This window comes from Aspergillus pseudotamarii, assembly GCF_009193445.1.
Source record: "Aspergillus pseudotamarii strain CBS 117625 unplaced genomic scaffold BDV38scaffold_145, whole genome shotgun sequence".
NCBI classification, from domain to species: Eukaryota; Fungi; Ascomycota; class Eurotiomycetes; order Eurotiales; family Aspergillaceae; genus Aspergillus; species Aspergillus pseudotamarii.
The window spans coordinates 19,070-28,150 of record NW_022475159.1 but is presented as its reverse complement, the minus strand read 5'-3'; the positions used below and the strand labels follow the sequence as shown (position 1 = coordinate 28,150).

The window sequence follows — 9,081 nt, the reverse complement described above, 5'->3', positions numbered from 1 at the left end:
AAAAAAAAAAAAAAAAAAGAAAAGAAAAGAAAAAAGGAAAAAAAAGGGAGTAAGAACTAGAAGTTTACTAAATTAAAGGAAAAGAAAAGAACATAATAATAATAATTAAAAAGAAGACTGGGGGTGGAATTTCCAGAATAAGACTCAAAATAAATTATAATAATACAATCAAGATAACTGGAGACGGGATTAAGGGGAGGCATACCGGAGGTTAGTATTGTCTCGGTAATACCAAGCATGCCCACCGCACACAAATGCGGACCAATCTGTTACCCATTGAGGCCGAATCATGGTACCGTACGTACCCGTAAGTACCGCCCAGCAAAGTCCGCTCCGGGCGAGAGAGAGAGCGACTCGTCCTGCCGGACCGCGCCGCCCATTATACTCCCAACCTAAGCTGTCTCTGATTCCCCGTTCTCTCGCCTCCCCCTCCGTTCCTCCCATTTCCTGTCCCTCTATCCTTTTCTCTTATTTCTATGCTGCCCTCCTGATTACCATGTCTTCTTGTACCTTCACATCACCTTCGAGGTTCCCGTCCGCTGCGGGAGTGAACGGGGATACCTAGTTCCTGAAGCTTTTTTTCCAATCCTTCCCCTCCAAAAAATTTCCCCTACTTTTTTTTTTTTTTTTCGACCGCCTCACTTTCCAAGTTCCGGAGGTAGAAAAAAAATAGGGTCGACGGGTCCTGAACCAGCTTTCATTCACCAGCTCTAGTTCTTTTGTCTGGCTCAGAATACCCGACGTTTGAAGTTTAAAAAGTTCATCTCCGAACTTCTAATCCCATATACTTCGCCTCGTCATTGTGTCATTGACAACCTTTCTTTGATCTTCCGCAAACCCTACACTCTTTTGGTTCCTTGTCGCGTGGACTGCAGCTCGCGCTGCACATCACAGGTTCATCCAATTCCTCTATCTATAGCCTATCTAGCCCAGGTGGCGTAGAGGGTTCTTATTGTTTGACTCATTCTCTGTCTCTTGATCAAGATGGTGGACCAAACTCGGTCAATGGAGTCCCGGACAGGACGGAAAAACCAACGTGAGTGCTTGTCCCTGGAGCACGTGGACCTAATCGTGCCCCTCTCCATACCCCGTTAGAACCATGCGCGTCACCTTGAATTTTATTCCCTCCTTGCTATCGTTGCCTATGTCGCGCATACCATTGCTAACGTGTATATCAACGATAGGGTATGGATCGAAAGGCGAACGTCTCGTGGCCGGTGTGGTTCCCTTGTCAACCGATAAATCACAGGTACTTATGATTCAATCTGCGGGTCGAGGTGGCTGGGTGCTTCCCAAAGGTGGATGGGAAACGGATGAAGAAACTGCCCAACAAGCCGCTTGCAGAGAGGCCTGGGAAGAGGGAGGCATAATCTGCACAGTGCTTAGAGATTTGGGAATGATCCCTGACATGCGCCCGTCTACTCTACTGACGTCGCACGCACCAAAGGCATCTTACCAATTCTTTGAGGTCACCGTTGACCGTGAAGAAGCGCAATGGCCAGAAATGCATAAACGAAAGCGTCAATGGGTCTCCTATGCGCAAGCCGCAGCTGCTCTTGCGAGCCGTCCAGAGCTCTTAGAGGCATTGAATCGCAGTTCCATGAAGCGGTAGCGACTGCCTTACCTTGCCTGACTTTCCGTTCCCGGATCTGAATAGGCGAGGAACCTCTGGAAGATCATCTTCGATCTCTTGGTCTTCCCGTTACGACTTGACGTGATTCTTTCCTTTCTCCCTGACAAAATATTTCCCACATCGGTTTACCTTCTTGCTTGCCTTCTCTTGTCTGAACATCCTTTTTTGTAATGGTTGGCGGTGCTATTCTGGAGTTCGAGTTGTCATTACGTGCCTTGCTTGACATACCACTTGGCGACCCTGGAGGGTATGCGCATGGCATCAGATTCATACACTCACCACTATAGATATCATGACGATCCGTCGAATAGAGAGTTAGAAGCGCAGTGGATAGCGCTGGAGTGGACGGACAAAAAGTTGCAACTGGTGTTGCTTGAACATCATCATTCTATTGAATCCTACTCGTGGAGAGGATATTTGGTTATCTGGATACCAAATTTTGCTTTTGACTCTGACTTGGTTTAGCCATCTACTTACAGCCTTTTTTGGGGGAAACCGCCTATGCGGTTAGGGCAACCGGCCTACTGGTGACATGGGTCTGCTTGTGCCTTTGTTGATGATCTGGCCTTTTTTTTTCATCCAGAAATAGGAGTCAAGAAGAGAAGAAAACCCCACAAAAAAAGACTATTCTCCAAACGACTCAGATGGTTGCGAGATTAACCAGCAAAGCTATTCTTATTGACCACGTAGACACATGAGTAATATCATTCGTATCAGCTAGCATATAGGTATCGAACAGGCGAAGTAATAGACATAGACACTAGATAATATAACCTTGTTCGAATCATTCATTATCTGCGTCATCTGTTCGACCGGTACTTTAAAGAGCGAATGAGATCGTCGATTCTAGGTAGTAAATCTGATAGATACCTAAATAGGGAAAGCGCGGAACTTCAGTTTGGAGCCGAACTCAACGCTCGCGACTTGCGCTCTTCTTCAAACCCAGCTCCGTCTCACTTTCCTTTCATCTTTGACCGACAAAGTCGTCATTTGATATAACCGCTTTCCTTTGGAGCTTGAATTGCGTAATAGACAAATTATTTAAAGCCACCGTTTCCGACTCGGATTTGTCAGCTCGCACCGCTGCTTCGTCGCTAACATGGACTATGAAATGGATATCGAGCCTACAGGGCCCCAGGTTACAGTGCGAGAGGTATGGTCAAAACTCTTGAACACTAAGTCAAATTATGGAGAGAAGCGCCAAAACGAGTCCTCAGGGATTAACAAAACAGTAGGCCGAACCCTACCGAGTCGATTTCAAACTCAGCTCAGTCGATCTCGCCTTCGCCAATTCTCTCCGCCGAACCATGCTTGCTGAAGTTCCTACTATTGCTATCGATCTAGTTGAGGTCGAGAAGAACACCTCTGTGCTTCCGGACGAGTTTCTTGCCCACCGACTGGGTCTCATCCCTCTTAATTCCAAGAACTGTGACCAGGACGTTGAGTACACTCGCGACTGCGAGTGTGAGGACCACTGCGCGCGGTGCAGCGTGACGCTTACTTTACATGCGCGCTGCACCGGTGATGACATTATGCGCGTGTATGCGCGGGACTTGGTGGTTAGTGGCGAGCGGGCGAATGAATGGGTCGGGAACCCGGTTATCACTGATCCAGAAGGCAATGGACCTCTGATCTGTAAATTGCGACGTGGGCAAGAGCTTAAAATGACATGTATCGCCAAGAAGGGCATTGCCAAAGAACACGCCAAGTGGATGCCCACCGCAGCTGTTGGTTTCGAATATGACCCGCACAATAACCTCAAACATGTGGATTACTGGTACGAAGAAGATCCTATTAAAGAATGGTAGGCCGCATCGCCCTTTTATTCACCAAAGGGTCTGGGAGAGGGTTTCCCAGTACTGACAGAAGTAGGCCCGTCTCTCACAATGCTGCATGGGAACACGCCGCTCCCCCGGACCAACCCTTCGATTACGATGCGCAACCCAACAACTTTTATATCGATGTCGAGAGCGTCGGCGTCCTTGAACCAGATATGATCATTCAACAAGGAATCACCGTCTTACAACGCAAGCTTGCGTCAGTTATTTCGGCACTGTCTGGCACTGGTGACGGCGACCGCAATGATGTTATGGGTGGTGAGGATGAAGATATGATGGGTGTACGCAGTCCAGATGCATATGAGCCTCCAGAGGGTATTGATGGAGGCTTCACTGCTTATGCTAACGGCGGTGCAAGTGCTTGGGGAGCAAGCGCAGCAACCCCGTACGGTGCAACTCCATATGGCGGTGGTGGGTATAGTTTTTAATTGATTTCTCTTTCCATTAGGATGTTCACGTGTACCCAAGCCATCGATGGTAGGGGCACAGAAGTGAAACTGGGAAAACAGGAATTAAAAGGAAAAGCACGCCTTCATATTCAATAATTGCTATTTCAAAGCATCTGGACGGAGTTTTAGGTTAGGGAACAGCGGCGCGAATGGGATTTTACCTTGCTTATACGAGTCGATGGCAGCTTTTCGTCGAGTTGGTCAATGTTATATTGGCTTTGTATTCCAAGGGCTTATATGGACATGTCATACTAAATTACAATATAGAAACTCAAAATGAATGAAATGGTTCAAATCGCAGCCATGGAGCTTGAGGCTAGAAATTGTCCGGTACCTTTTCTACAGCTGTGCTTACACGTAGCCTTAGTCTTCTCCGAACTTGTTCCGATTGACATGTTTTGATTATGACTATCTAGCCTACGTTATGTTCACAAGCCAAAAGAGACAGGGAAGGAGATTAGCTCTCCCAAATGCCCTCTTCCCAAAGCTATATCTACTAGCAAATAATATGTCTATATGTACGGAGTATCTTATACTTCGATACATATTCATGTGATCAAATGGAGATCCCTGGCTTGGGTGAGGTAATTGAGAAGATGAAACTTACCAATACTATGCTCTTTTAGGACATTGGAAGAGGAGGCGGTAGTTGAACGCATTTCTGGTAAACTTGAAGCACAAAGGCCGTGAAGTATGTACTCTCAGCATGAACTACTACTAGTATCTATGTTGCCGGACAGGTTTTGATGCTGATGGTGAGGCTTTGTCGCCAAAACAGAGCTCAATTTAGATTTATTCGAAGTATTCGAGATGCTTCTTTGACTCCACATGTTCTCCAGAACACCACATGGCCTTACTAACCTGCTTCTGGCTGGCAATGTGATCTAAAGTAGTACATCCTTGCAATCGCCCTACTACAGCAGACACTATACACTGTTGTCAACTAATACAGTAGAAGTGATGTCATCCTACATAAAGCCTTGGAATGAAGCTCATCGGCAGTAATTCAAGGGCCGACCACGTTGCCGTCAACAAACGTTCCAAGACGCCTTCTTCGCGAAGAATGAGCCCGCGGATATCCCTGTCTCCTTCCACTGTATTACCGAGGGTTACCGTTTGCCCGACCAAAACCGAGTACATGATTGGCTGAGTGCCCCCAGCACCGGTTATGCTGCCGAAGACCGCTGCGGGCTCGGAGATAGATCAAGTCTCCGACGCATTTTTGAAATTCCCGTGAGGTACGAAACTAGTCTAAGACATTTAGGTACTTGGACAAACTACTAGTTTCCTACCTTTGAAATCGCTTACACTCTCCGCTCCCTTCCCCTCGCTGGATTGTTCGCATCTCGCCCTACAGGATGGCAAGCAGCGCAAAGCTGGAGGTGTCGCAGCCTACCCGGGCTGCTGTTCCCGTGAAAAAAGTGCATTATCCTTTCTGGTTTGGTGGCTCTGCATCATGTTTTGCGGCGGCCGTCACGCACCCTTTGGATCTTGGTAAGTTCTCAATATATGGCCATTTTCTTTTCTGAATTATTTTCTGTGGAACCTGACCTAATTAACATTAATTCAATAGTGAAGGTAAATTATCCCTAGACCTTATCGGCTGTGCTATGCGTTTTGCCCATGTCCCTTTTTCTCTCGCGTCACCGTGACGCTAATCGATGGCGTGTGGAAAAAATAGGTTCGCTTGCAAACACGTGGGCCTGGAGCGCCCACCACTATGTTGGGCACTTTCGGCCATGTGATTAAGTCTGACGGAATTTTGGGTTTATACAGAGGGGTACGTTTAATCCGTGTGGGTCCTAGGGGAAACTGAAGAAAGAGAGAGAGAGAGAGAGAGCCCTCTTGCTCACAGTGTAACAACCATGTAGCTTTCGGCCGCGCTCTTGCGACAGATAACGTATTCCACCACTCGCTTCGGTATATATGAAGAGTTGAAATCGCGCTTCACATCGCCCGATGCACCCGCCAGCACTCTCGCCCTGGTCGGGATGGCCTGTACATCCGGTTTCCTTGGTGGTATCGCAGGAAATCCGGCCGACGTTATGAATGTGCGCATGCAGTCCGACGCAGCTCTCCCCGTAGAGCAACGCCGTAACTACAGACATGCCTTCCACGGACTGGTCCAGATGACCCGCCATGAAGGACCCGCAAGTCTGTTCCGTGGCGTTTGGCCCAATTCGACACGTGCCGTATTGATGACCGCCTCTCAATTGGCTTCCTACGACACCTTCAAGCGTCTTTGCATCGACAGGTTCGGCATGTCCGATAACCTGGGCACTCATTTCACCGCGTCCTTCTTGGCCGGTTTCGTTGCGACAACCGTTTGCAGCCCCGTGGACGTGATCAAGACCCGTGTGATGAGCGCTTCCCCAGCTGAGAGCCGCGGCCACAGCATCGTGGGTCTCTTACGAGATATCACCCGCAAGGAAGGCTTCGCCTGGGCCTTCCGCGGCTGGGTTCCCAGTTTCATCCGCCTGGGCCCCCATACCATCGCTACATTCATCTTCCTGGAAGAGCACAAGAAACTCTATCGTCTGCTGAAGGGCGTCTCGGAAGAGAAGCATACAGCATAGATCGACCTTTTCCTTCCTCGATCACTTTTCACATGTTTCTGATTTGCTCGGTCTTGCGGTAAATCAGTTTTTCCTTCTCGATTATCTTTGTATATGATGTTTCTTTGGCGAAAGCATTGGGTGGGTAAAAAAGTTAGTTTTATGTGGTGTACATACCTCTTCTTTCTTTCTTTCTTTCTTTCTTTTTCTTTTTTTTTTTCCCTCACGCCCCTGTGTGATTTGGCTGTTCCTTTTGGCTCCTCGATTTCTGCGAGTGCTGTCCGTTGGCTGCACCGAGATACCCTTGCATTGGGAGAACCTGGTTGAAATATACCGGGTATCGGACCTTGCTTCAGCAATTGTTTATCTACCATAGACTGTCTCAGTGCCGGAATTGACTTCGCGGTTGCAGCACTGGTTTTGGTTGGCCATATACTGGCTATATTATGAGTTGGAATAGATAGAATGGTTTGTTCATTTGGATATCAGATAGAAGACTAAACTCTACTGGGTTGACAGTTGGGACTATTAACTCAGTCGTTCTTGCATATTCCGCTTACCGATATCTCTACTAATATTGGTTGAAACGAGAGGCGCTAATTGCAGGCACCATAAGGCGGATAGTGAAGCCTTTCTACATATGCGAAGAATAATAGATAGACCAGAATAGGAACACAATGGATCTTCAACTACGGCGAATATATATATATATTTCTCCCGAGCCAACCCAAGGGACGAATTTGTATTCCCGCTTTGATCAGGTAGAGTACATGTTGACACAAAAAATGCTTGAAAAATCAATCAACAATGACTTGTTACTCGTCTAGTGGTCCAGGCGAACGGGGAAGTTGCCAGCCTCTGTCGAAGTGAGATTAGTCGCTGATGGGGCAGCTTTAACCATTTGGGAAAGAAATTTACATACCGCGTTGGGTGTCCCAGCGGTCAGTCCAGGCCTTGGGGCACAGGGAGCGGAAAGCGTGGTAGAACTGGATCAATGGTAAGCCCGTCTATCTTTACATGCAGGTTTGGATTTCTTTTGATTCCAGGTCGGGGATACGGAGAAAAGTGACATACCTGACGGCATGGACGGAAATCCTCGCCTTTGGCGGTGACACACTTGTAGTAGTCGACGTAGTTTTGCCAGCAGTGCTTGGTCCTGGAGTGAAGAGGGGAATTAGCAATTGCCTTAGAGGAATTGGGGCGTAGATCATTAAGGTTTACATACTGGTTCATCTGGGGGAAGCGAGCATCATAGCCTGTTACATCAGAAGTTGTCAGCACCACGTATGGACTCCACCCGATATGAAAACCTCGACTGCGGTGGCATTGCGAGCGACCCAATCGGTAATAGACCTAATTATCACGTACCAGCTGCACTCAAGTTAGCAATTGACTCCGATTTGAGGCTCTAAACCTCGAGATTGGCTGCGATTAAGCTCACCTGTGACGAACTTGAAGGGCTTGGTCTCCATGGGCTCATCGGGATCGGCCTCAGGAATAGCACCCATTTTGACTGTGAGGAGACAGAAAGGTCTCTAGATGAGTTTAAAAGGGATATATGGGGTGGGTTGGGCGTGGGTGAGAGGGGAGTTGGAGAAGGAAGATGGGGTGAGGTTTGCGCCAGTGGAGTGGTGGAATGATCCCGTGAAGCAGTGAATCCGGGAGTGACCGCGGGCGGTCTAGCGAGCCACTCATGCGGCAAGATTTCCTAAACACCCGAATCCAGCCTAAGGCAGTACTACTCAAACCTCCCCTTCAAACGTCGTGAGCTTCCGTCACCACATCTGATCTTCATCCCTCCACCATCTCTGCTCCCACCTCAGCGTGCACCCTCACCATGTTCCCCACTCGTGTCTTGCGGATGCAGGCCTCTCGGCCTTTTGCTTTCCCTACTCCTGTAAGTCCCATTTGGTGTTCTTCGTTCCGGGAAAAAACGGCCTCGAGTCCTGTGTGCTAACGATCGCTATAGAAGGAGCCCAACAGCGGTATGGGAATCCTAACGACCTGCAATTGATTTTTGATTGCAGGAGGAGTTGCTTAGGGATGGAATTGGACTAACTGAAAGCTACAGCTCACACTATCTCCCAGCGTCTGCGCACCCTCAAGAGGGTCCCCCCGGAGTTGATTCCTCTCGGTATGTCATGGATCTAAGGCATTCCCCATGGAACCACTATTTGTCTAACCGTTCTGCCATTAGGTATCGTCCTTGGGTATGTTGACTGTTTCGAGATTCTTTGAACTCTATATTACACGATCAATCCCCCCAGCTACTACCTCCCCAGACTAAACCTGCGCTCATGCTGACGCAATTTCTTCTAGCGTCGCTGTTGGAGCTGCTATCTACTCCAGCGGCAGGAAGCTCATGACCGACAAGACTCTTCGTCTTAGCCGCAACAGCCCTGAGAGCCGTGAGCACTAAAGTGTATTACCATATTTCAATTGCAATGGCGATCCTTGGTGTGATTTTTGTCGGCGGTCTGTATTATTCACGGGAAATTTGATGTCGCTGGAGAAATTGAAACTTTTTCTTAAAAAAAAAAAAAACTCGGTTGGAGCGCGTGTATATAGTACGGCTTGAACGGAGGGTTCTGATGGAGTAATATTGC

General features: G+C 48.0%; 5 protein-coding genes across 5 annotated transcripts; 4 read left to right on the top strand and 1 right to left on the bottom strand.

Moving 5' to 3' along the window:
• The first annotated feature begins 662 nt into the window (after positions 1-662).
• On the top strand, positions 663-1,800 carry BDV38DRAFT_266240 (NUDIX hydrolase). Its single transcript, XM_032056436.1, has one exon. It carries the CDS (start codon positions 1,100-1,102, stop codon positions 1,610-1,612), a length of 513 nt encoding a protein of 170 aa, XP_031906875.1. The 5' UTR covers positions 663-1,099; the 3' UTR covers positions 1,613-1,800.
• Positions 1,801-2,442: 642 nt separating this feature from the next.
• Positions 2,443-4,217, top strand: BDV38DRAFT_266237 (DNA-directed RNA polymerase II core subunit RPB3). Its single transcript, XM_032056435.1, has 3 exons — positions 2,443-2,786; positions 2,869-3,437; positions 3,506-4,217. Exons 1-3 carry the CDS (start codon positions 2,733-2,735, stop codon positions 3,897-3,899), a joined length of 1,017 nt encoding a protein of 338 aa, XP_031906874.1. The 5' UTR covers positions 2,443-2,732; the 3' UTR covers positions 3,900-4,217.
• A 999-nt stretch (positions 4,218-5,216) lies between these two features.
• On the top strand, positions 5,217-7,120 carry BDV38DRAFT_266234 (putative mitochondrial dicarboxylate carrier). Its single transcript, XM_032056434.1, has 4 exons — positions 5,217-5,414; positions 5,447-5,449; positions 5,600-5,700; positions 5,792-7,120. The coding sequence occupies exons 1-4, from the start codon at positions 5,279-5,281 to the stop codon at positions 6,494-6,496; spliced, it is 945 nt and encodes a 314-aa protein (XP_031906873.1). The 5' UTR covers positions 5,217-5,278; the 3' UTR covers positions 6,497-7,120.
• On the bottom strand, positions 7,100-8,094 carry BDV38DRAFT_266231 (cytochrome c oxidase subunit VIb). The gene is made up of 5 exons (XM_032056433.1): positions 7,917-8,094; positions 7,786-7,790; positions 7,550-7,660; positions 7,398-7,461; positions 7,100-7,333 (listed from the first exon to the last, which is right to left on the bottom strand). The coding sequence occupies exons 1-5, from the start codon at positions 7,981-7,983 to the stop codon at positions 7,299-7,301; spliced, it is 282 nt and encodes a 93-aa protein (XP_031906872.1). The 5' UTR covers positions 7,984-8,094; the 3' UTR covers positions 7,100-7,298.
• Positions 8,095-8,239: 145 nt separating this feature from the next.
• On the top strand, positions 8,240-9,063 carry BDV38DRAFT_43452 (uncharacterized protein). The gene is made up of 5 exons (XM_032063339.1): positions 8,240-8,372; positions 8,445-8,460; positions 8,547-8,609; positions 8,673-8,685; positions 8,795-9,063. The coding sequence occupies exons 1-5, from the start codon at positions 8,313-8,315 to the stop codon at positions 8,892-8,894; spliced, it is 252 nt and encodes an 83-aa protein (XP_031906871.1). The 5' UTR covers positions 8,240-8,312; the 3' UTR covers positions 8,895-9,063.
• The last annotated feature ends 18 nt before the right edge of the window (positions 9,064-9,081 follow it).